The sequence below is a fragment of the Phoca vitulina genome, unplaced genomic scaffold (assembly GCF_004348235.1).
Source record: "Phoca vitulina isolate PV1807 unplaced genomic scaffold, GSC_HSeal_1.0 scaffold14, whole genome shotgun sequence".
Classification (NCBI taxonomy): Eukaryota; Metazoa; Chordata; class Mammalia; order Carnivora; family Phocidae; genus Phoca; species Phoca vitulina.
Genome location: NW_022589717.1, coordinates 22,868,012 through 22,892,587, shown reverse-complemented (window position 1 = coordinate 22,892,587; position 24,576 = coordinate 22,868,012). Strand labels below are relative to the sequence as shown.

The window sequence follows — 24,576 nt, the reverse complement described above, 5'->3', positions numbered from 1 at the left end:
GGGCTCCCTGCTCGGCAGGGAGTCTGCTTCTCCCTCTGACCCTCCTCCCTCTCATTCTCTCTCTCTCAAATAAATAAATAAAATCTTTAAAAAAAAAAAAAAAAGTTTTTTAAATTTATTATAGTATGGTAAGAACACTTAACATGAGATCTACTCTCTTAATTTTGTACATGTACAGTACCGCATTGTGTATATATATATATATTTTTTTTTTTCCGTGTTGGGGAAGTGTCTTAGAAGTCAGAAAAAGTGGCAAATCATATTTCAGTTACACTCCTCATTATTAGACAAGCCAGCAAAACTATGCCTGGGTCATTAAGAACTCAATTTCATCTCCTTTTTAGCCCTGAATTCTTTGATGACTACTTTTCAGTAATTAAATTTTGGGGTGGTTGCCGGAGGGGAGGGTTGGGAGGATGGGCAAAAATAGGTGAAGGGGATTTAAGAGGTATAAACTTGCAGTTATAAAGTAAATAAGTCACAGGGATGATCAGTCCAGCATAGGGAAGGTCCTCAGTAATATTGTAGTAACTTTGTAGGGTGACAGAGGGTGACTAGACTTATCGTGGTGAGCATTTCATAAGGTATATAAATGTTGAATCATTATGTTGTACATCTGAAACTAATATAATATTGTATGTCAGCTGAACTTCAATTTAAAAAAGTTAAACTTTTTAACTATAATAACAAGCATATGTGAAAAATACTTGTTTCCTTAAAAGATCTGTGGAAGTTAATAAGTAGAAACTGAAAATATGTATACATTAAGCACTGTATGCATTTTATCATTACTTGAATTACTTTTGCGGGGGGAGGGTGCAGAGCAGGGGGGAGGAATGAGAGGGCTGCCTAGGTTAGATAAACTATTCCTAAATCCAAAAGTCTCAAAGCAGTAATTATGTATTCATTACTGCACATTTTCTGAAATCAAAATTGAACATAGTTAACAGAATTAAGGTTTCAGTGAACCTTCATTGTGTATTTAACAGTTGCCCTACTATACACTTAATCTGAGATGGAGCTTGGTTGATTTTAACGGCAGTGGGATCACAGTAGAGAGATGGCCAGCTTTTGTTGTCTACAGACTGCATTGCCTTAAGAGACGTTGAGACCAGCAGAGGAAAAAAAAAAAAGAAATTACACTGATCCAATAGATATACTGCTGAGAGCTTTCTATTATATTCTCACCTCAGACATTGTATCACCATTAAATTCATACATTCAGGTCCTGGGAATCAAGCCAGCCTGACACATAAGTTTGGCTAAAATGAATCTAGTGTATTAGTTTTTGTGAAAATGATTAAGCTCTATGGATTTGAAATCAGTTCTATTTTTCAAGCAGTCAAAGGCAAATAAACCCTAATGTAAGAGACCAAATGAGAAGAAGCCTGGCAGAGATAAAATTGAATCGCAAAGGAAGGAGAGCTTCCATAAGACATGATTTGACCCAGAAAACAACACAAGGTCATCGATTTGGCAGTTGTTTTTGTCTTTTTTTTAATCTGCTAACAGGCAACATTTTTAAGCCTTTTAAGGAGACTGTCCATCACAAAGCCATAATTTTAATCAGAATTCTTACAACGTTTCCCAAATTCCTAAAGGCAATCAGCTCCATTCAAATTAGTAACGCAGATAAATCACCATTAATTAGCTAATATAAGCCAGCAGGTGGTTTTGAGCCCAGAGACATTCCCTGGTTATTTAAATTATGTATATTACACCACACTAAAGAAAGAGTAAGTAAAAGGGAGCACAGAGACAAGTCTATGAAATAAAATCTGTTTAGGGATAATACTCAACTAAAATCTCCTTGCAACTTCCACATCTTACCCAGAGGAATACAAGGCAGCTTTGACCCCCTGACTCAAAAAATATCATTCACCAACATCCAGCTCTTATTTCAACATTGATTATGCATGCAATGTACAAAGTGTGCATTGGACGCTTACTTGAATATATTTGTTCTAGAAAGATTACCAATTACCAAAGAATAAGGGAGGAAGAATTGTTTTTCATGCATAATTTGTGACACAAGAGAATCTTCTCCATAATCTTTAGGCCCTTGTGTTCTTTAATTGACCTACTCTAATTTGTGTAATTGAGGGTTATTTCCTAGACTATAAAAAGAGATAAAGGCACCTCATAGCCGCCAACCATCTAAGATTGTATTTGCAATTAAATGGTGTAGAAGATGGTTAGTTTTGTATTGAAAATGGACTTGTCCATATGGAGGCAACTTTTCTTAATCCTATTAGAGGGCTATCCCTTTAGTCTTAATAATGTCTCCCTCAACAAGCAATGAAACGGGCGCCTGGGTGGCTCAGTCGGTTAAACATCTGCCTTCGACTCAGGTCATGATCCTGGGGTCCTGGGATCTAGCCCTGCATTGGGCTTCTTGCTCAGCAGGGAGCCTGCTTCTCTCTCTCCCTCTGCCTGCCGCTCCCCCTGCTTGTGCTCTCTTTCTCTGTGTCAAATAAATAAACTCTTAAAAAAAAAAAAAACAACGAAACTTTTGATAGTCGAACCACAGAATACTTTGTGGACAAAATTATATTAGACCAGATAACTAATTTTATTGTTTTGCTACTGCTATCCATATTATGCATCATTTTAATCTTTATAGCTGTAATATCATTTAATAGGATTTCTGAAACATGAGCATAATAAAATAAGTAGACATCCAAACCTCACTAAAGGCTTTACCAAAGAAAACCTCAGGGTCTGATTCTGTTTAATATGAGATGGGAATTTCAGTAAACTATACATAATATGTTGAATCAGGAGATACACGTTCATTTTAAGAAGACCAAAAGTGTTTTTGAATTGAAGCTTCCAGAGAGAAATGAACTCCTAGCGTAGGCTAGACTTGGTTCTGGGTCATTCTCTGCGCTACCTTTGGACCTGTGATGCAGATTCTTACATTTATATCTCAATCATGCCTGGAAGGGGGCAGAAGCCTGAGCAACCAACAGAACTGTAGAAGTGAGGAACTGTTCCTCCCAGCATTTCTCTTTCATCTCAGTAGAGAAGCAAGGGGAGACAGCAACTACAGCTCCCATCCCCGACAATACCCCCAAATTACCTGAAAGTAGTGTTTTTTGTTTAAACCAAAATTATTTGTAAACTATTATTTCAGTACGCTCGCATATTTGCAGCAGGATCAAATGAAAGGGAAAAATCACAACTACTTTAATTTCTCAGGGTAAGTTTCACCAACAAACCACATAATTGCTTCACAAATACAAATACCTAACATCACAACACTAGGCCAGCTGGAAAATCAGCATCAAGTATATTTGGAATTTGTGACAGTTTTAACATCTCTAATTTTTAATAGGTCTATCCATTTTTGAGCATACTAAGCAGTCCTGTGTGGTGTTGTGGCCCTGGATGGTTCAGAGAAGCAAACACTGACTTGTTGCTCGCTTCATGTAAACATGCCCTTTGATATCTTTTTTTTTAAGTTTGTAATAATGCTGTGACTACTGCTGTTCACAAATATTTTATTTATAAAATCTATCCTCCCCTAGGGCTGGTACAGAGGATCTACAAGCTGAAGGCTAGTCTGTAAACTCCACTCACTCTAGGAGACTGAGCTTTCTTTAACATCAATCGCTGAGCTGGGAGTTTAGACAGAGAAAACTAGCCGTGCTTCCCAACTGCAATATAGAAAGCAAAAGCATCTCTTTGCAGATAGGTTTTCCTGTTGTGGCATTATTTAGACAAAAAGAGAAGTACATTGTGGGGTAACTGTGCTTTTTCTTGCGGTGGGAGTGCTAGAGGCCAGTATTAAAGGCAAAAGAAAAAAAATGTTTTTAAAAACCTTTTACCGGCTTTATATTAACTTCTGAATAAGAAACCTTATACAATATATTTCAAAACATTGACGAGGGTTTATGTACACTGCACTAGGGACAGTGACTCTGCAGCTCCATCATGCTTTTGCAAACAGTAGGCCAGCATGAGTCAAGGCAAGGTGGGCAGAAGGACACCACATTCTGTATCAGAAGACCTGGGACCTCAAAAGACACAAAGATTGTTCCTATCAGCTGTAGTCTAAGTAGCCTTCCATCCACGAATATTAAGCATGACTGGACTTAACAGCTAAACTCTAGTCTATAGTTCGGACTTTCACTAAACTTTATTTAAAAGCTAAAACAGGAAAGAAAAGTCGTTCTTCATCCCCTGTCTCACTAATGCCCAGCAAGGCTTTACTTGCTGCACCCCACAGAGAACACTGCCATGGCTCCCTCAACGTCCCACATTACATGCCAGGCCCAGCTCCATGACAGGGGTACTCAAATACTTTATTTATAAAAACCATGACTGCCAGCATGTCATTTTTCCTTCCTATGTCCACGAGGCTTTAGTTCTTGCCAACAAGTTTCTTCTACTTTCTCCCGCGTGGCTCAGAGTGCCCCAGGCGCTTTTTTCTCTAGACTCTTGCCCCACTCCTGCTTACACAACAGTCCAGCAACTTCTTCCACTGTCTTCCTCAGACCCTTTGTCCAATATCCTCAACTGTGAATATGGCATACGCTTAATCAAGTTGGTGACAGTCCAATACCCACACCAAGCATCCGGATGTCAGTGTTCAGCATGGTTTGCTCTCTGAATCTTGGTCAAGTCGGCTGTTGATGATGAATAACAGGGATTCCCTCTCCACTTTCCTCTTAATTTTTCAGATTTTCACTCCTAAAATACGGTAGGGTGGGGGACCACTCCCTCTCTCCATCTCTAATTCATACTCACACATCCCTACATGTAGCCATCTAGCCCACTAGTGATTCATTCATCAAACTTGAGTACAAACTATAAGCCAAACATTTCCTATGCCCTGGAATTATAAGATGAATGAAATACAATCCCTGCCATGAAAGACAAGTAAGCAGGTGACAACGTACATTGATAGTTAATGAGAGGGGCTCACATAACACCTGTCAGGGCACAGAGAGGCTGCCACCCATCCTGCCCATCAGAGATACTTACTGTACTCCACACTATGCTCATGGAGAAATTCATTAACTGTGCTATGCCCTTTGTGGGACAAATCGTATATGAGAAGACAGCTGGAGAAACTTGTAGGCATTTATTACATAAATCTCTTTTCATCCTGGAAATCTATATTTGAGGAATCTCTAGGTTCTCCCTCTGCTGTTCAACCATTCAAGCTTCATCTCTCTCTAACTTTCCTTCCCTTTCTTCTCTGTCTCTGTCTCTGTCTGCCTCTCTGTCTCTGTCTCTGTCTCTGTCTCTCTCTCTCTCTCTCTCTCACACACACACACACACACACACACTCCAAACACACATCTCTGCTTGGAAAACATCTAATGAATACCTTCTTCATTCAGAGTAAGAATACATAACAACCAGATATTTGGGATATTATCTGTACAGAGAGATATCTCAGAGGATATCAATACTCATTGCTTTCCCTCCCCACCCTCAAAGCCATTCTGGCAATACTCTTTCTTATTGATAAATAAGCCACACTTATCAATAAGCCACTCTTCCTTATTGATAAATCAAGCCTGGGTAACTTCAGTTTGTGGGCATTTGTTCCTCATAGTGAATGAATGCCCCAAATGTCCCTATTACAGGGCTCTGTCCATTCCTTTGATTAACTGCTCCATCTGAGGGAAGCTCTCACAAGCCCAATTTGTAGTTATTTCCCTTCAGTTAATCCCAGATGTAAAGGATCCATACTCTGCTGATGGAGCAATTCAATAACTGTGGGGTCTGTCCCCTTTATTGGACAATGTAGATGAAATGCTCTGTCAGTTTACACTGCTATACAAATTTGTTTTTCAAAAGCTAAAGAAGCAAAATGCCCAGCAGAAGGAAATCAAAGCAATCTGTAATAATCCTGAAACTAGGTGTTTTCCCCCCTGAATGGATACTTGGAAACCTATGTGCTGAAAGCATAGGAGTGGGATTGGACTAAATATTTCTTTGGGCACCATGAAACTGGAGGATGTCTTGTGTTCCATGCTCTGTTGTCTTTAAGATATAAAAAGAAAAGAAAACTATAAAAAGATATAAAAGAAAGTGCAGCCCGGCAATGCTGCTTGTTCAGTTTTGAACTCTATAAAGCATCCACCTCTAATTCAACCTGACACCGCTAATTTTGGCATTAGAGTTTGAAATGAAAATCAATATCTGTTTTGAGCTTGAACACGGAGTGACTGTACCTTGGGTACAGCATGGCCAGGCCCTTATTTTCAGTGATCTGTGAGTGAGGTAATAGAAATTTTCCTAAGTAGAACATTTAAAACACTTATTCAGATGAAATCTAATTGTTTTCTTAAAGTTAATTGTGAACTACATTCTCCCATCCTCCTAAGGCTTATTAGAAGATGCTCTTCAAGGTTTTTTGTATGTTTTCTTTTTTAAAAACCCATGTTCCCGAGAACATTTCCCACATGAGATTTAGAGACTTTGCCTGGCCTTTCCTGCCAAGACAAAAGGCCTTTTACTGATGTAGGTGGAGAGTAAAAGGCTCAGGGCTAAGGACTGATTTCTCTTGTGATGTCAGCCTGAGAAGTTAGCTAATGCTCTTGCTGAAACAAAGTCCTAGCTGAGGAATTTATTTTGCGTTGTATTTGTATTTTCTTTGTTTGTTTTATATTTTCATTAAAATCTCTTCTTTCAGAAAATGATATCATTAAAGCATCTTGTATGTATGTAGCCTAATCTAATCTAGACTTTTACTTTAATCTGGCACACAGATCAACTGTTTTGTTTTATTTTTTTATTTAAATTCAATTAGCCAACATATAGTGCATCATTAGTTTCAGATGCAGTGTTCAATAATTTATCAGTTGCGTATAACACCCAGTGTTCATCACATCATGTGTTCTCCTTAATGCCCGTCACCCTGGGAAAATTGGACAGCCACATATAGAAGAATGAAACTGAACCATATTCTTACACCATAAACTGTTTTATTTTAAAAGAGGAAGATCAGGGAGGAAAGGAAAAGAAAGGAAAAAGAGGGAGGGAGGTTAGTTCAAACTGGTGTGTGTAAACAAAATTGTTTTTCAGTGTTTCAAAGTATTTTTATTTATAATTATTAGGTATATTTGCTTAACAAACTGATTTATATGCCATTCTGACTGTAAAGGAGGTATCTCTTTGAAAGTAAGATCCTCATGTGTGCCCTCTAAAAGTTCTTCGGTGGCCCCCAACAGTACACTTCCTCTTGCTATTCTAGAAGTGCCACAAATTCTTTTTTTTTTTTTTTTTTTTTTTTAAGATTCTATCTATTTGAGAGAGAGAATGAGAGAGAGAGAGCATGAGAGGGGGGAGAGTCAGAGGGAGAAGCAGACTCCCTGCCGAGGAGGGAGCCCGATGTGGGACTCGATCCTGGGACTCCAGGATCATGACCTGAGCCGAAGGCAGTCGCTTAACCAACTGAGCCACCCAGGCGCCCTAGAAGTGCCACAAATTCTTGTACTTGGGCTATAGCAGAGTCTAGTGTCACAAAATATATACTTGGTTATAACTTAGAAGTCAGACCTTGACCACCCAAGAGCAACATGTCCAGTTATACCCTTAAGCAAAAGGGCCACCCTGGAACCCCCTTGGGGCTTCCCAAACCCAGAAAGGCCAGGTAGAAGCCCTGATTTCTTGGCATTTTCCAAAACAAATATGAGGCACAATTTTTTTTCACTAGTAAAATAGGAATAACTATTCAGTACAGGCTGGATGCACAGATACCCCAAGCGGAGTCTGGACAAGACAGAGGTGGGTAAAGAAGACTCTGTAGAGTAGGGATTCACTGAGCAAATGGAATGGTGATGAAAAGTGCCACTTCTGGGATCAGATAACCTAGGTTCAAATCATGGCCTCATCATTTACCAGTTGTGTCACTTGGGCTCTTTGGCCCTCTGCATATTATTCCAATAAATTAAATGTGGCAATGCATATGAACCCACTAGTTTCCCGGAATGCTGACTACCATTGTTAGAGGTCCCTGGGCCCCCTAGCACAATCCGGTAAAATCTAAAATCAAGATATGTGGTGCCATGAACAACGAAGGAGAGTCACCCCATTTAGAGAAGGCTTCACAGACTTGAAGTTTTGAGTTGTGTTGAATGTCAATTAGGAATTCATCCAATAGCTGGAAAGAAAGGATGACCCAGGAAGGGTCAAGTCTTGTGAGAAACCATGTCATGTTTAAGGTATTGTGGTTTGAACAGGTCACTAGAACATTTTAGGGATAGCTGCAACTTATTGGGAATGTACACATGGGACGCTGGTGGCGGTATAGAGGTTGGACTTGGAGACTAAGAGAGACCAGAAGCAAGGAGCCCAGTTCAGAGGCTATTGCGATAATCCCGAAAGAGAAGATGACCTGAATTGTGACAGCGTCAGAAGGCATGGATAAAAAGGGATAAATAAAGTAACCAGAAAACTCTTCAATTCTTATTTCAGTATTAAAAAAATGAGCTTCTGTGTAGTCATGGAAAAGTTTCACACCCTCTATCTAAAATAATATTATTTATGTGTCATGTGTTTGTGCTAACATGGCCTCTTTATCAAAATGTCAAACCACAGGTTCTTTCACTTGAGGGCAGGTAAGGCTCATAGCACTGAGTGGCTTTTCTGTGCCAGAAGGATCAATTTATACTTAAAATCTGGGATCATTAAGACATAGGATGGTTTAATATATCATTTAAATTTTCTCTAATGAATTTTAAGCCTAGTTCTTTGAATACTCTTATCGGTAAACATGAAGACTTGGTGTCTATATATTTACTCATTCAAATATAGACTTTCATTAAATTTATGTTTCTGCCAGGCTCTGAGCTTGGGCAGTGGTAGGCAAAACAGACCCAACATAATTAAAGATTCTTATTTAGCTCACTCTCAGGCTTCTGTATCCTATGGTAATAACCCAATTCCTTTAGCTCCTTCAAACATCCTCTTTGTTACTCTTGAGCTACAATAAAAGCATGGCTGCTATACACAAGGACATGTTTCTTCCAGGCCAGTGAAATGTAGTTTGCAGCCACCATCATTTTCCCTATTGGGTTTATTTAGGGTAGGCTAGATTGTAGCAACAAAAAGATGCAAACATGCAGTGGATCCACACAACAGAAATTTAGCCTTTGTTTATTTAACAGGACAAAGAGGTTCCAGGTCAGCATGTGAAGACTCTGTTCTTCATGACCATTCAAAGACACCAAATCCTTCCATTTTGCAGCTCCATCATCCCCTAGAACCCATCATTGTTTGTACCCAACCAGTTGAGATGGAAAGCTCTTGAGAGGCTTTGTATGGGACCAGGTCTAGAAGAGGAACACTTCACTTCTCTTCATATTCTCTTGGATGTAACCTAGTCCCAGCTATACCTAACTGCAAAGGAAGGTTGAGAGATGTAGTCTAGCAGTGTGCCCAAATGGGGAGAGAAGAATTTAGTGACTAGCTAGCAGTTTCCACCACCACTACCTACGACTACCATCTGTACAACAGGAAAAGAGTACAGAGGTACAATGTATTTATTAGTCAAAAGTGGGAATTTTACGGAAAAATATGAATATATGAACACAAACTGCTCTTCATTCTAATACTGGAAACAGTCAGCCTACACAGATTTTTAAAATGATATGTTAGAATCAATTACCCCCCACTCCAAATGTCCAAGCAAACTACAATAGTCTTTTTCTGAGCAGTGCTAGAAAATCATTCAATAAATATTTACTGAGTGCTTATTCTATGAAAAACCCTGTGCTAGAATTTGAGTTGGGGGATGGAGGATACAAATTTGAATCTCAAGTTCAAGGATTTTACAGTCATAATTTGGAAGAAAATAATGCACACAAGTAACTAGAATATAAGGTAGAACATAATATATGTTGTAGAAGAAAGTACTACAGGAGTTCCAAAAGACAGAAAGATAACTTTAAATTGGAAGCATAAGGAATGACTTCATGATGGAGAGGGCATGTGAACAGGGCCTTGAAGGTTACATTGGCCTACATAGATCAACAGAAGAAACAACATAAGCAAAGGCATCAAAACAGGAAAACAAGAGGTGTGTATGAGGATTAGGGAGTTACGCATTATCAAAATGAATATTGCATTAAACTTTTTAAACTACAGATAAATGGTAGCCTAAATATGGATTGATAAAACAAATACAAATAGCATCAGAGGAACTGCAAAGCTCCAAATGCTTTATTTAATAACATTAAATCTTGAAAGCATAGGATTCCCAGGGGTGATACACTTTTATATCAAAACATACCACACTCATTCAGCCAAACAGCAAAACAAGTGCTCATTGGGTGTGCCTACCACGTGCAAGGTAAAAAGTTGAAAGGCCACTGTCTGGATTTCAACAAATAACACTGAGATTATTCTTTACTAATAAGACTCCATTATCGAGTTAAAGTTCATAGTCTAAAATTTCACTTCGTGGCTTCTCCCAGTATCTGGGATTCCTACTGAAGTCAAACCTTAAAATTTACTTATTATTTTTGTCCTCAGTAAACACAGAAAATCGTCTTCTATAACAGTTGATAGATCCTACTCTTCTTGTTGAATTCTAAGACATGTCCACCTTTTTCAAATTTTCTCGTAATCTTCATCCTCTAATATGAATGAACAGCTTATATAATCTAGTTATCCAGCCAATGTAATAGGCTTTAAATATTATTGGAAATTGACATTTATTTTCCTTAAATCTGGAAAAGTGAAAGTTACATGTTTGTGTTTTCTAAAGCATTTCAAAACAAAAATTTGTAGCTAAAATTGTGTTCAAATTATTAATTTTGAAGAAATACAATAATCAATAATAGAGAAATCAAAGAAAAATATCATTAATTGACCAATCATTTCACTTAAAGAGATGCTGGGATTTAAAAGGTTATAGCTTTCCTTTGGCCAATAGCCTAACATTTCTTCTCAGTTATCTAATATTTCCATTTTTAGAGAGGAAGACTTGTTCTATTGTTTTCTCCTTAGAATGATGAAGAAACCCTGCAAGTCACTAGATGCCGTTCGGGCTACAGTTTAAGCTAGACAGTCTTGTGAATATTCATATCTGGTTTTTTAAAACTATCTCACTGATATGGTAAAAAAGAGACTCCAGGGATCTCCCAGACAGAAGTAAATGTCTAGGTCCACTGAAAAGATATAGTATTATGTTCCCATGCTAATAACAGCCTGGCTTACTCCAGTATTTATCTGAAAATCATTTAATAGTTTTATTTCCTCAAGCTCTTATTTGAGGTGTTGAGAAAGCCACTCAGGAAGAGATTTTTGGTAGGCATTTGCCACTCTTAAGATGAAAGCCAGTTGATTTTAAACAGTAAGTCACCCATTTCTATAGCTAGATAACACTATCATAAAGTAGGATAAGGATGTAAATTCTGTTTAAATAATAGGTCTAACAATATTTTTAAATGTGCATCTTAAAGTCTATTAAGTATCAATCTATTATTTTTTTCAAGGAAAACAAGTTTGAAAATAGGTCTGTGAGTGCCATTATTTCACATAAACTCATGAATGTTTACAGTTGTGATATATATCATACTTACAAAGGTATATAAAACATATGTATAATATTTCATCCAAACATTCATGTGTCAATCAAAATATAATGCTAAATTCCATAGTATTTAAAATCCATGCTAAATTAGAATGTTTGGAATTTACTATAAATTATTAGAATAAATCATTATCAGTTCATATATGTTTAATTTGCTTATTTGAAAATTAATTATTGACTAAATACTGTAAGCATTATAAAGATCTTTAAGTTAGAATTTAAGTTAGAACACATGAGTGTTTTGAAGGACAGTGAGAGAGAATTCTGTCTTTATGGATGGAATCATGGAGGGGTTGAACTTAAAGGATAAGCAGGATTCTTTGGCCAGGGGAATAGAAGAAAAAGTCTAGATTAGTGGAACAGAATGAACAAAGGACAGAATGAAAAAAAACTCAAAAATTCTGTGGAAAATGGCAAAAAAATGGTTTTTTATACTTTTGCCAATATCAAAATAGTTTACTAGAGAATACTGATTTTGTGGGGGGAAATAGTGGGAAATGAAGGTGAGCTGCATTAAGGTGGACAGCACTGAAAAGTTTGGGCTTGTGTTTTAGTCATTGGGAAGCTCTCAAGGTTTTTATGTAAAAAGTCAAATGCTAAAAGCAGCCCTTTAATAAGATTAATCTTGGAGCAGAATGCAAGATGGATATTGAAGAAGAGAAAGAAAAAAGCCTGGGAGACCAGTTAAAAGGCTGCTATAGTAAGTCAGGTAATAAAGGCTAAATTAAGGTGAAAGCCTTGAAAACAGAAAGTAATGGTTAATAAAAATCCTAATATTAAGACATTTTAACTTACACTTTTCTTCTTGATATATGAATCACAATTTGTAATGTTGATGATAACAACATTGACCATTTCAGACATTTAGTTAGGTGCTAAGGCTACAAAGACAAACCATGGATCCTCTTTCCCAATAATGTGATATAATAAAAACAAATAATAGAAACATTTCAATCCTTAATATATAAAAAACTTTCACAGTTGAGTTCTACCAGACTTTTAAGGAATAGATAATGCCAGTGGTGTTTACACTTTTCAAGATTATGGGGGGAAAAAAGGAAGGATCCAATTGTTTTTATGAAACTAATATAAATTTTAATACAAAAATTTGACTAAGCACTAAAAAAGAATTATAGACCAATCTCACAAATAATGATACAAAATTTTGAATAAATAGAATCAAGTAGACTATTTAAAAGAATAACACACCATGGCCAATTGAGGTTTGTAACAGGAGTGTAAAGACACTCCAATATTAGCTAATCTATTGATACAACTCACTGCAATTGGAATAAGTCTATCTTTCCACTGCAAGAGTTAAGATGGACCTCAGATTCCTTCTAGTCCGCGAGAGATCCAGGTGTTCTGGAAAACGTCACTTCACCTCTGCCTCCACATCAAAATTGGCAGGCGTAAAGAGGGCACCTCAATTTCTGTGAGCTCCAGGTAGAACCCCTACCCTTGCTTCAGCTTATCACTCCCAGCTTTGCCCCCACTATCTGCCTGAGGCTCTCAGGGGTAATCTCACTAACTCTGTAACTATCTACAGCAGTGATGACAAAAATCCCTGATCTCCCAAGACTTTCATATCCATAAGGTTTTCTACATACTTTTTTCCAGTCTCATCTCTCAACCCTCTTCAACTACTGAAATCCTTCAGTAAGCCCTCAGAAATACACGGTTAGAAAAGCAACATCCTCCACTTTTTCTCCCAACATTCCCTTTGCTGCTTCGTGCAAACCCAAACCTGGCTATCCCCCAAGGACACCGCTTTCTCTGCAGTGCTCTCAAGCAATGGCCGTTTTCTCACCCATATCCTGGGGGCCATTGAGCCTACAAAATGACAAATAGCCTTGGCCCTATTGCCCCTTCTTGCTGGCTAAAACCCTACCTATAAATCTCAAGTAATGAAACTGTACTCTTCAACCTCTTCTGGTTTGCAGTTGTCTATTTCCATGTCTCCCCTCTCATCCCTTGAAGCTTTTAGCTCCTGGTTCATTGTCTATCCATCCCTATGCCTGTTCATTTTTGGTAATTTCAATATCCACATACTAATCCCTCCAACGTTTTCCTCTCTCACCTTCTAGGCCTTTTCTCCTTCAATGGCCTTGTCTTCCATTTTATCTTACCGTCTCATAGTTAAACCTAGACCTGTCAATAGCAATAACTGCACTGCCCTTCACAAATTCAATTTCAAGCTTCCCCTGATCTCCTGGCCCTCCAGTTTGCTTCATATAATAAACAGGCTTCTAACAAGAACTATGTCATCCTTTGATCCTACCACCTTTTCATTTTCCTTCCATTCCCTCCTGTCCATCCTTCTGTCTAGTGTTGCCAAATTCCCAGTACACATTAATTGTTGGGACTTAAGAATGAGAAACAAAATTTCTAGGAATTCCCGAAATCATAACTTATTCTTAAAATACTTCCACAGTCTTCATACTCTCGACTTATTGTTGATAAATTAAGAAGTCTATAACCTGGGGCACCCGGGTGGCTCAGTTGGTTAAGCATCTGTCCCACTCTTGATTTCAGCCTAGGTCATGGCCTCAGGGTCACGAGATCAGGCCCCGCATCAGGCTCCACATTCAGTGTGCAGTCTGCTTGAGATTCTCTCTCTCCCTCTCCCTCTGTCCCTCCCCCTGCTTGCGCTCTCTAAATAAATATATGAATACATAAATAAAATCTTAAAAAAACAGTCTATAATCTAAAAAATATAGATATCTAAAGAAACACTGGGTTGAGTAAAATTTACAAAGAACTACTGCCTATAGTGAATATCCAAACACCAGAAAATGCAACCAAACATTACTGGGTAAGTATTCAAATAACATAACATTCCAATCTCCTTGCAGTTTCATAGTGCTACTCAGAATCACATATCAAAAATACGAATTTAAGGATTTTTTTTTGTTTCAAAACCTTATTTCTTGGAATACCACTCATAGAATTTGTATAAAGTATACTACTCATGTAAGCTGAATAACATTTATTTCATTTGCAAAAACAAATCACCATCAGTAGCAGACAGTGCCACACATACTTATAAGATGGCAATAACTAAAAGCAAGATGGACCAGATCATGACTATTTCTCTCTTACATGTTCGCTTTAAGTTTCCAGGAATGTCAGCTTTAACTTTGATCCAAGTGTCAGCATTTCCTATGCTTGCTTTCAACTTGGTGCTAGTGGATTCCTTTAAAAAAAAAAAAAGTAACATCTTTATATTGTTAAGCTTTAATTCTCACCAGGGAATTATAATACTTTTATCTGTTTTCCCAACTTATCTCTTATAATGCAATTCAGTATTCAGTAAAACATACAAATTCCCTGAAATATTCCAGGAAGAAATTGCTGCATGAAACCACTCTGTCCATAGCAGCTTAAAGTCTGTGGCCCATCTCTTGCCCCTCTTTCTTCTTCATACTTGCCTGGTAAAACCAAAACCATAACACTCACTCAATTCAACTACTTCCTGTTTGCATTCATACAACTGAATATTGCTTCAAAAACATACATCCCCATGGTGACTGATACCATTTTAAGTGATCATGGTCACTAAGCTGAAGTGGGTCCTTGATGCTAACCCCAATCCCTGCATCCCCATTATTTATTCTCCCTTCACTTCTCCCAGCCAACTATTTCATATTTTTTCCCCTTTACTCAAAACTCCAACACTTCCTCCCACATCTTTACTCTCAATTGATAACCCTCCTTCCTATTTCACCAAAAATCAAAAGAGAACTTCAATAAAGTATCATCCCAACATCCATCCACCCACCGACATATCTGCTTAATATACATTGTCTCCTGTTACTAAAGATTGACTGTCTCTCCACCTGTAAAATATAGCTCATCCATTCTCATGTTATTAAAGCCATTACCTCCAGCAATTCTCCCCTTTATCCCTCTGCATCAAATGGTCTATAGGTCATTCTTATCAGCATATAGTTTATGCTGTAATTTCTCTTATCTTCAAAAAATTTCTTTTGACCTCACAATCCCCACCATTTACTGTCCCATTTTTCTGCTCCACGTCATAGCAACACTCTTTATAATAATCATCTATATTAGCTCTTTCCAATTACTCCCTTCCCATTCTCTCCTGAACCCACTCACGTCAGGTTTCTAGTCCCATCTTCTACTCAGATTGCTTTTCTCAAACTCCCCAATGACTTTCACATTCCAAGTCCAGTAGTAATTTCCCCATCCTCCTCTTTTTATTTGACCTCTCAGCAACACTGAACAAAGTTGATCACTGTCTCCTCCTTTAAGTATTAGTTTCAGTTGGCTTCCCATACTGGCTTCTCCTTTGTCACTAGCTGCTCCTTCTCAATCTCCTTTGCTGGTTCCACTTAATCCTCCTGATATTTAAATGTTATAGTGACCCATGGCCCAAGCTTCAGTTTCTTCTCTCTCCTATTTGTACTCATTCTTTTATTAACCTCAACCAATTTCATGGCCTTAAATATCACCTATTCACTAATGATTCTCAAATTTGTATATACAGCCTGGAGCTCTCCCCTGAATTCTAGACTTGTATACACAAATTCCTACGTGATATCTTCACTTGGATATCTAATAGACATCTCAGACTTTGGGTTTGCACGAGGCAGCAATCATATTCTCATCACTCATCTCAAATGGACCCAAATGGAGCTCCCCCAGGCTTTCATGTCTCAATTAATGGTTGCTTCACCCTTCCATTTGCACAAATTTAAAAGCTGAGTGTCATCCCTAATCTCTTCACACACCACATCAAATCTGCCAACAAAACTTGTCAGCTAGTCCTTGAAAATATATACAGTATCATGGAAACTCTTATTGTCTCCACTACCACCAGCATGGTCCAAGCCACTGCATATCTTACTTGGACTGTTTAAATAGCTTCCCATATCATCTATTCTCAACTACATTCCCATATAGTCAGAGTAATTCTTTTAAAATGCAAGTTAGATTATGTCACTTCTCTGCTTGAGATTTCCCTCCAAATGATTTCCCATCTCACATGGAGTATAAGCTAACACAGTCACAATGCGCTTGAGACCCTGCATGACGTGGCCCTCTATTACCTCTCTGGTAGTCATTCCTACTATCCTCCCCTCTACCCTTGCTTATACTCTTCTTCCCACACAGGTCTTCTTTCTGTTCCTGGAACATACCAGACATGCTTCTACCTCAGAACCTTTGTACTTGCTGTTCCTTTTGCCTATGTTCTTCCAGATAGTACCTGGCTTACTTCCTTTGGAATTTTCTCCAAATATCAGGCTTCTTAAAGTTGCAAACCAGCTTCCATACATATATATGCATTCCCTATATATATATACCCTTTCCTCCATAACATATATTATCCGGAATACCATGTTTTACTTTTTTAATACTGTCTGTTTAACCACTAGAATTATATGCTCCACAAGAACAGGATTCTTTGTTTTCTTTCCCCAGTGTTGTATCCCCAAAGCTTAGAACATAGACACATTATAGGCACTCAACAAGTATTTGTTGAATGAATGGACAATTGAAAAGAGAAAGATCACATGATCATCTCAATGGATGCTCATAATACATCTAATAAATTCATGATTTATGCTAGGAATAATTCTATTAAAGACAATAAGAAAACAAAGAGTCCCATGATCACTGCTATCATTTAACATTATTATAAAGAAAGAAGATATATAAGAACTGAATAAGGATGAGAAGAGTGTACACTTATTTACATAGATATAAATTGCTGAATTAAAAAATTAAGGAAAAGCAAATGAAAAACCTTATAATAAGAGACTTGGTATGATGGTTAGGTACAATATTAATATGTAAAAATCAGTAGTCTTCTAGCTTCTGCTTAAATGTAGAAAGCTGAAAAGAATGTCATTCTCACCTTTACTGCAACAACAATAACAAAAAACTAGAAAATCTACAAAACAAAATTTTCTTGAACCCATAAGGGACCTAAGATCACAGGGCAACCAACCCAACTCTACAACCAAAAGAGAAAAAAGTGACAACATGCCTTTATAAAAATAAAACATTTCTGCATAACAGAAATACCACAAACAAATTAAAAAAAAAATTTAATGAACTTGGAAAAAAATGTGCAAATGTCATAAAGGGCTCATCTCTTTTACATATAAAGATCTCATAAATCAATAGGCAAAAGGCCAATAACCTATTTTTTACTTTAGTGGGAAAAGGATATGGAGAATTTACTAAAAAGTAAATTTTAATGTGAGATGTGCTGAAATTTATTCATGATAAGAAAAATGTGAATTAAAACTATAAGAAGAAATTTTCAGCTATCAAATTGGCAAGTTTGATAATGCAGTATGTTGGTGAGCATGTGGTGATATAGGATCTCCCACATATTACTAATGAAAGAATAGATACAACATCTAGGAAGAGTAGTCTGGCAATATAGAAATTTTAAATGCACAAAGCTTTGACCCAGTAATTCTATGTTTATCCAACAGATAGAAAAACACTGTCATTCATTCATTCATTCATTCCCTCAACTATTTACTAAATATCTCTTTGATCTCTATGTGCTAAGCATTGTCAGAGGCACTAGATATACAGCAGCAAACAAAACAAAATCTCTGCCTTTATGGATCTTACTCACTAGAGGGGAATCTAGACAGCTAAAAAAATAAACATATAACATGATATATATAGTATAATGTAATATAGGAAATAGTAAAATGTGTCATATATAAATTTTACATAGAGATATGTAGATATAGAATAGATATAGAAAAAGAGAGATGGAATGGAACAGTTCTACCTTAGGAAGAATGGAAAAGAAGACCTTTCAGAGGAGGTAACATTTTAAGAGAGACTTAGATGAAGTGAAGGAGTGAACCATAAGCATCTCTCAGGGGGACAACAATCCAGACTGAAGGAAAAGCTAATGCAAAAGCCTCACAAATGTTCAAGGGTTGATTTATACCATTGTAATAATAAAAGATTGCAAACAACTTAAATGTCTGACCAGACGTTTAGTGACGAGTTAAACTGTGGTACATCCATATGTGGAATACTATTCCACTATTATCAATGAATGAGTCAACTCCACTGGTATTAAAAGAGAATAATCAAGAGAATGAGAAGACTAGTCACAGACTGGGAGAAAATATTTGCAAAAGACAATTTTGATAAAGGACTGCTATCAAACACATACAAAAAAAACTCTTAAAGGGGTGCCTGGGTGGCTCAGTCGCTTAAACATCTGCCTTCGGTTTAGGTCATGATCCCAGGGTCTTGGGATCGAGCCCCATGTCAGGCTCCGCAGGGAGCCTGCTTCTCCCTCTCCCTCTGCTGCTCCTCCTGCTTGTGCTCTCTCTCTCTCTCTCTCTGTCAAATAAATAAACAAAATCTTTTTAAAAAGAAGACCCAACAGCAAGGACACAAACAACCTGAAAAAAAAAACCCACAAACAACCTGATTTTTAAAATGGAACAAAGACCTGGACAGACACTTCACCAAAGACACACAAGTGGCAAATAAGCATATAAAAAGATGCTCCACATCATATGTCATTAGGGAATTGCAAATTAAAACAATAAGATACTACTATACACCTATTAGAATGGCCAAAATCTGGAACATGATGACACCAAATGCTGACAAGAATGTGGAGCAATAGGAATTCTCATTTATTGCTGGTGGGAATGCAAAATGGTACAAATTAAACATAGTTTTATCATACCATCCAGCCATCGTACATCTTATTTGAGCCATCAAGCCACGAAAGATATGGAGAAACCTTAAATGTATATTATTAAGTGAAAGAAACCAATCTGAAAAAGTTACATACTGTATGATTTCAACTCTATGACATTCTGGAAAAGGCCAAAACTATGAAGACAGTAAAAAGAAAAAAAGTCAATGTTTGTCATGGATTAGGGTTGAAGGAGGGAAGAGCACAGGGGATTTTTAGGGAGGTGAAACTATTCTGCATGATATTACAATGGTGGATACATGTCATTATATATTTGTCCAAACCCATAGAATATACAATACCAAGAGTGAATCCTAATGTAACCTATGGACCCGGGTAATAATGATGTGTCAAAGTAGGCTCACTGATTATAACAAATGTACCACTCTGATGGGATATGTTGATAGTGGGAGAGGCAGTGTGTGTAAGGGCATGGGGTATATGGGAACTCTGTACTTCCCACTCAGTTTTGCTATGAACCTAAAATTGCTCTAAAAAATAAAGTCCATGTTTAAAAAAAAAACATAAAGAGAATGATATCCAATAAATACTGTTCCTTTAAAAGTACAGAAATCTGTGTGCAGTATGGTGACATTTGTGTATAAACAAGACATAAATGTGTCTTATATATTTCTATGTGAATATATATATTTTTTATCCTTTTACATATGCATAGAATGCTTCTAAAAGGATACCCAAGAAACAGTAACAGTAATCGCCTCTAGGGAGGGGAAGTAAGTACCTGGGGATCAAAGATTTCAGACAGATTTTTCACTGTCCAACCTTAAAAAAAGAGGTACCATGTGCATATATCACCCATTCAAAAAAACAATTAACTTCTAAACTAAAGATTAACAGGGAATAATTACAGGATTCTTAGAGCTTGTTTTAGTCTGTTGGGCTGCTGTAACAAAAATACTATAGATTGGGTAGCTTATAAAAACAGGAATTTGTTCCTTACAGTTCTGGAGACAAGATCAAGGCACCGGCAAATTCAGGGTCTGGGGAGAGCCCACTTGCTGGTATATAGTGCGTCACCCTTTTCCCTCTGTCCTCATACAGTGGGAAGGGTGAGGGAGATCCCTGGGGCCTCTTTTATAAGAACACTAATCCCGTTCATGAGGCCTCACCTCTAAATACCTTCACATTTGGCATTAGGATTTAACATGTGAATTCAAGGGAGACACAAACAGCCTATATCAGGGCCTATTATTTTTTCACTCTTTCACAAAGGATTTAGTAAAGTTCTTCCTCTGTAATAATGTCTGCACAGTAAGAATATTCTATTCACTTTACTTTCTAAAGTTTAAATCTCTTTACTACACTTAGTTTATATTTTTATAGTTTAGAAAAAGTGGCCTCCATGAGTCATCAGTGATATGCATAGAGCATATCACTTCTCTTTAATGTCATTCTAAGTATGTTGTTTGTATACCATCTTAAATGAAAAGTATCACTCAACCCTGGGTAGGATAACAGGTACCAAAGAGAAAAGTATAATTATGTAACAGTATTTAAATAAGAAAACAGGTCAGCCAGAGTAGGAGATAACTGAGATAGGAGGGCAGAGGCTGCGGCATGGACATTTATTAAATAGGTAGTTTAGGTGTATAGATATAAGGGACTCTATTCAAGTTAATATGTAATTTACTTTACTGTCTTGGTATGTATGATGAAATGCTGTATGTTGCAAGAGCAAATCAACAAACTTTAAACTACATGGTTTTGTGTTTTTTTTAAGATTTATTTATTTATTTTAGAGAGAGAGAGAGAGGGAGCATGAGCAGGGGGGAGGGGCAAAGGGAGGGAATCAAGTGACTCCCTGCTGAGCGCGGAGCCCACCAGGGGCTGGATCCCACTACCCCGACATCATGACCCCAGCCGAAACCAAGGGTGGGTTGCTCAACCCATTGAGCAACCCAGGCACCCCTAGTGTTTTGTTTTTTTATTCTGTTTCCTAGTTAACATAAAAATGGCAAGAATTAAAAAAAAATCAAGAGTAATGAACATATATTTTAATGTATTTTATATTTATATGTATTTTAATACATTTATATTATATTTATATATGTATATATTATGTGTTTAAATATAAATATGCACATATAAACATATAAATATATGCAAATGTATAAATTTGATATTGTCTTATCACTGAAAAGCTTATTTTATATTTTTTTATTATGTTCAACTAGCCAACATATAATACATCATTAGTTTTTGATGTAATGTTCAACGATTCATTCGTTGTGTATAACACCCAGTGCTCATCACCACACTTGCCTTCCTTAATACCCATCACCTAGTTACCCCATCCCCCCACCCTCCTCCCTTCTGTAACCCTCAGTTTGTTTCCCAGAGTCCAGAGTCTTTCATGGTTTGTCTCCCTCTCTGATTTCTTCCCATTCAGTTTTTCCTCCCTTCCCCTGTGGTCCTCCGCACTATTCCTTATGTTCCACGTATGAGTGAAACCATATGATAATTGTCTTTCTTTGCTTGACTTATTTCACTTAGTATAATTCCCTCCAGTTCCATCCATGTCAATGCAAAAGGTGGGTATTCATCCTTTCTGATGGCTGAGTAATATTCCATTGTATATACGAACCACATCTTTATCCATTCATCTGTTGAAGGGCATCTCTGCTCCTTCCACAGTTTGGCTGTTGTGGACATTGCTGCTGTGAACATTGGGGTGTATGTGCCCCTTCTTTTTACTACATCTGTATCTTTGGGGTAAATGCCTAGTAGTGCAATTGCTGGGTCATAGGGTAGCTCTATCCAAAAAGAATTAGCCATAAAAAAGTAGTCTTTTTCCAGTAACTTTTATTATCTGAATATGTATTATTATTTTTCATATCTTCCCATTCATTAAAGCATAAGTTAAGTAGTATCTTTCCACATAAAATATGTCTGGTTTTAAGACATAGTACCTTTATTTTTTCTTAACCACAGTGAAGAGCCAAAGAAGATATATTTGAACAGCAGAGATTATTTGTGTTGTAGAGATAAACAATCCTCCAATTCTGCTATTTTTTTCTCTCTTCTCCCCTCTGTAACCATGCATACTATAGTTCCATAACTGAAATGAGGAAAGTAGACTCAATAGTCTCTTTGCTCCTTAAAATACTGAATCCATGAAAATTAATACAATTTGTGTAGCTGAAACCTTCTTTCATTAAGATAGTAAGGAAAAATTAAATAAGTATTTCTTTAAACTTAATTGTTTTAAATTATTTTAAGCAATTGTGCATAAAAATCTCATTTCTTCTCTGAAGCACTTCAGAAATTGTGACTAAAAGTTTAAACTTTTGCTACTTTACTGGCAAGATGAGTACATAGTACATTCAAGAGGAAAACCAGTTCTTAAAAACGGACTATTTATTATGTACTCATTAAAGAGTTGTCCATAGATCTTGCTGAATAATTTTTTTTAATTATCTGGCACTTCAAACCAATAGCTTTGTCTTAATTATATATCTTTTGTGTTCTCAACTAACTTTTAAGAACAGACATATTCATGCATTCTGTCTTTCTTTCAACAGACATTTACTAGTTATCCACTATAAGCCAAGCAATATTTTATCATGTCATATTTTCAAAAGTAAATCGTAAGCTACAAACATTCATTCAGAAATTCAGAAACATTAAGCATGTACTGTCTCTAAGACATCATGCAAGATACTGCAGGTACAGGGATGAACATATTACTTTTCAAAAGAGAAAAGTCTATAACTTTAAGACCGCAAAGAAATGGTGATTCTATACCTAAATTCAAACCACAAAAAGTTTTACAAGAATGACTTCTGCTTATCTCTCAGTCAAAATATATGCACAGTTATATAATGTACACACGTTGAAGGGACATGCTCTAACACAGAGATTGTCTGTTTTTCAAATTTTTGACCAACCAATCAAGCTATGAAAGAATCTGAGTCCCACCATGGAAAACCCAACAGGCTTATTATTGCGGAGACAAGCATTTAAATGCATTTATATGTATTCTGTTATTGTCTTATTACTTATTTTGAAACTCTGTGCCCCCTACTAGACTATCCTAAATTAATTGCTTTGAGAAATTGTACATAAAATTCTCATTTCTTCTCTGAAGATCAGGCACTATTCCAGAGAATTAATGCCATGATTGCACTTGAGCTCCATGCTGCCCCTTTGGCCATGTATTCTGAATTCATCACATTAGATGAACACTGCGGCAAACTGTCCACCAGCAACTATCCCACAAATGTGTTTCTCATTTGGTGGGTGCTCAATGAATTTCTGTTGAATGAATGACAAATTAATCGAGTTTACTAGTTCAAAGATACAGTGCATGTTCACCATAAACTATACTCACTACTGGTAAAACAGTTTAAAATTTGTATCATTCTAAGAATGGAGTAGCATGAATCTCTGTCTCATTCATTACTATACAAGTGAAATAAAAAATATGTTTAATCAAAAGAGTATCCCTGGAGAAATTGGTTTGCTAGTTGGGGTTCTACAAAACACATCATAGTGGCCCAGAGCTGGTCTATGTAGCATTATAGGGGTCTTTGTGTATGATTTTTACTTCTCATTGTCCTCACCTTCTGTGAAAAGAATGACGGATCGCCTTTCCTTGTGATATCTGAGCTTTTAAGAGTGTTGTTTTATCTATTTTTTATGACCAACCTTAACTTGTTAAGTGTAATTTTTGCTTTATGTAACATAAAAAAAAATCTGTGATATGGTGCCCCGTGAATTAACAAGAATGGCTGGACAAAAGACAAGAAATCTTTTAAAAACAAATGTTCACATTAAATACCTTGGATAGGTAGGCCTTCTGGGGATTTTTCTTTAATGCAACAAAAGCGCACCATTTCTGTTTTCAGAAATAGTTTCTTTCAGATACTGAGCTTGTCTAAAGTCATATTACATAAGTAAGGGCTTAGTTTGTACATTAGTCTTTACATCTTAGAGGCTTACTAAATCCTCCTTTGATCAATCTGATATCAAACAGATTTATATTGATTTCTTCTACACTTGTTTATGGTATTTATTTTGATATATCTAAGATTAAAAGCCAAATTAACAAGTGTAATCAATTTTCTTAGTGATAAAGAAAAGTCCTCCAGTACCCTTAGACACATTCACCCAGGGATAAAAAACTTAAGCAAAGATGTTGTAATAAATGGATCGATTTATTCAATCACTGGGCATAAAAACATTAGCCCTGGGAAAGCGCTCTCCTCTAAGAGCTTTAGCTACTGAGTTTCACTTGTGTTGTACCAAATGATTTGCATTTTTAGAGAAATTTCATGTCTGC

At 36.8% G+C, this 24,576-nt stretch overlaps 1 protein-coding gene across 1 annotated transcript in view; it reads left to right on the top strand.

The window, feature by feature from the left end:
* The window catches only part of TTC29 (tetratricopeptide repeat domain 29), a 229,348-nt gene extending 205,784 nt beyond the window's left edge, over nt 1-23,564 (top strand). The window contains exon 11 of the mRNA XM_032412699.1: nt 23,383-23,564. Within this exon, the coding sequence (XP_032268590.1) occupies nt 23,383-23,564 (182 nt within the window). The remainder of the gene's footprint in view (nt 1-23,382) is intronic.
* Nucleotides 23,565-24,576: the final 1,012 nt, after the last annotated feature.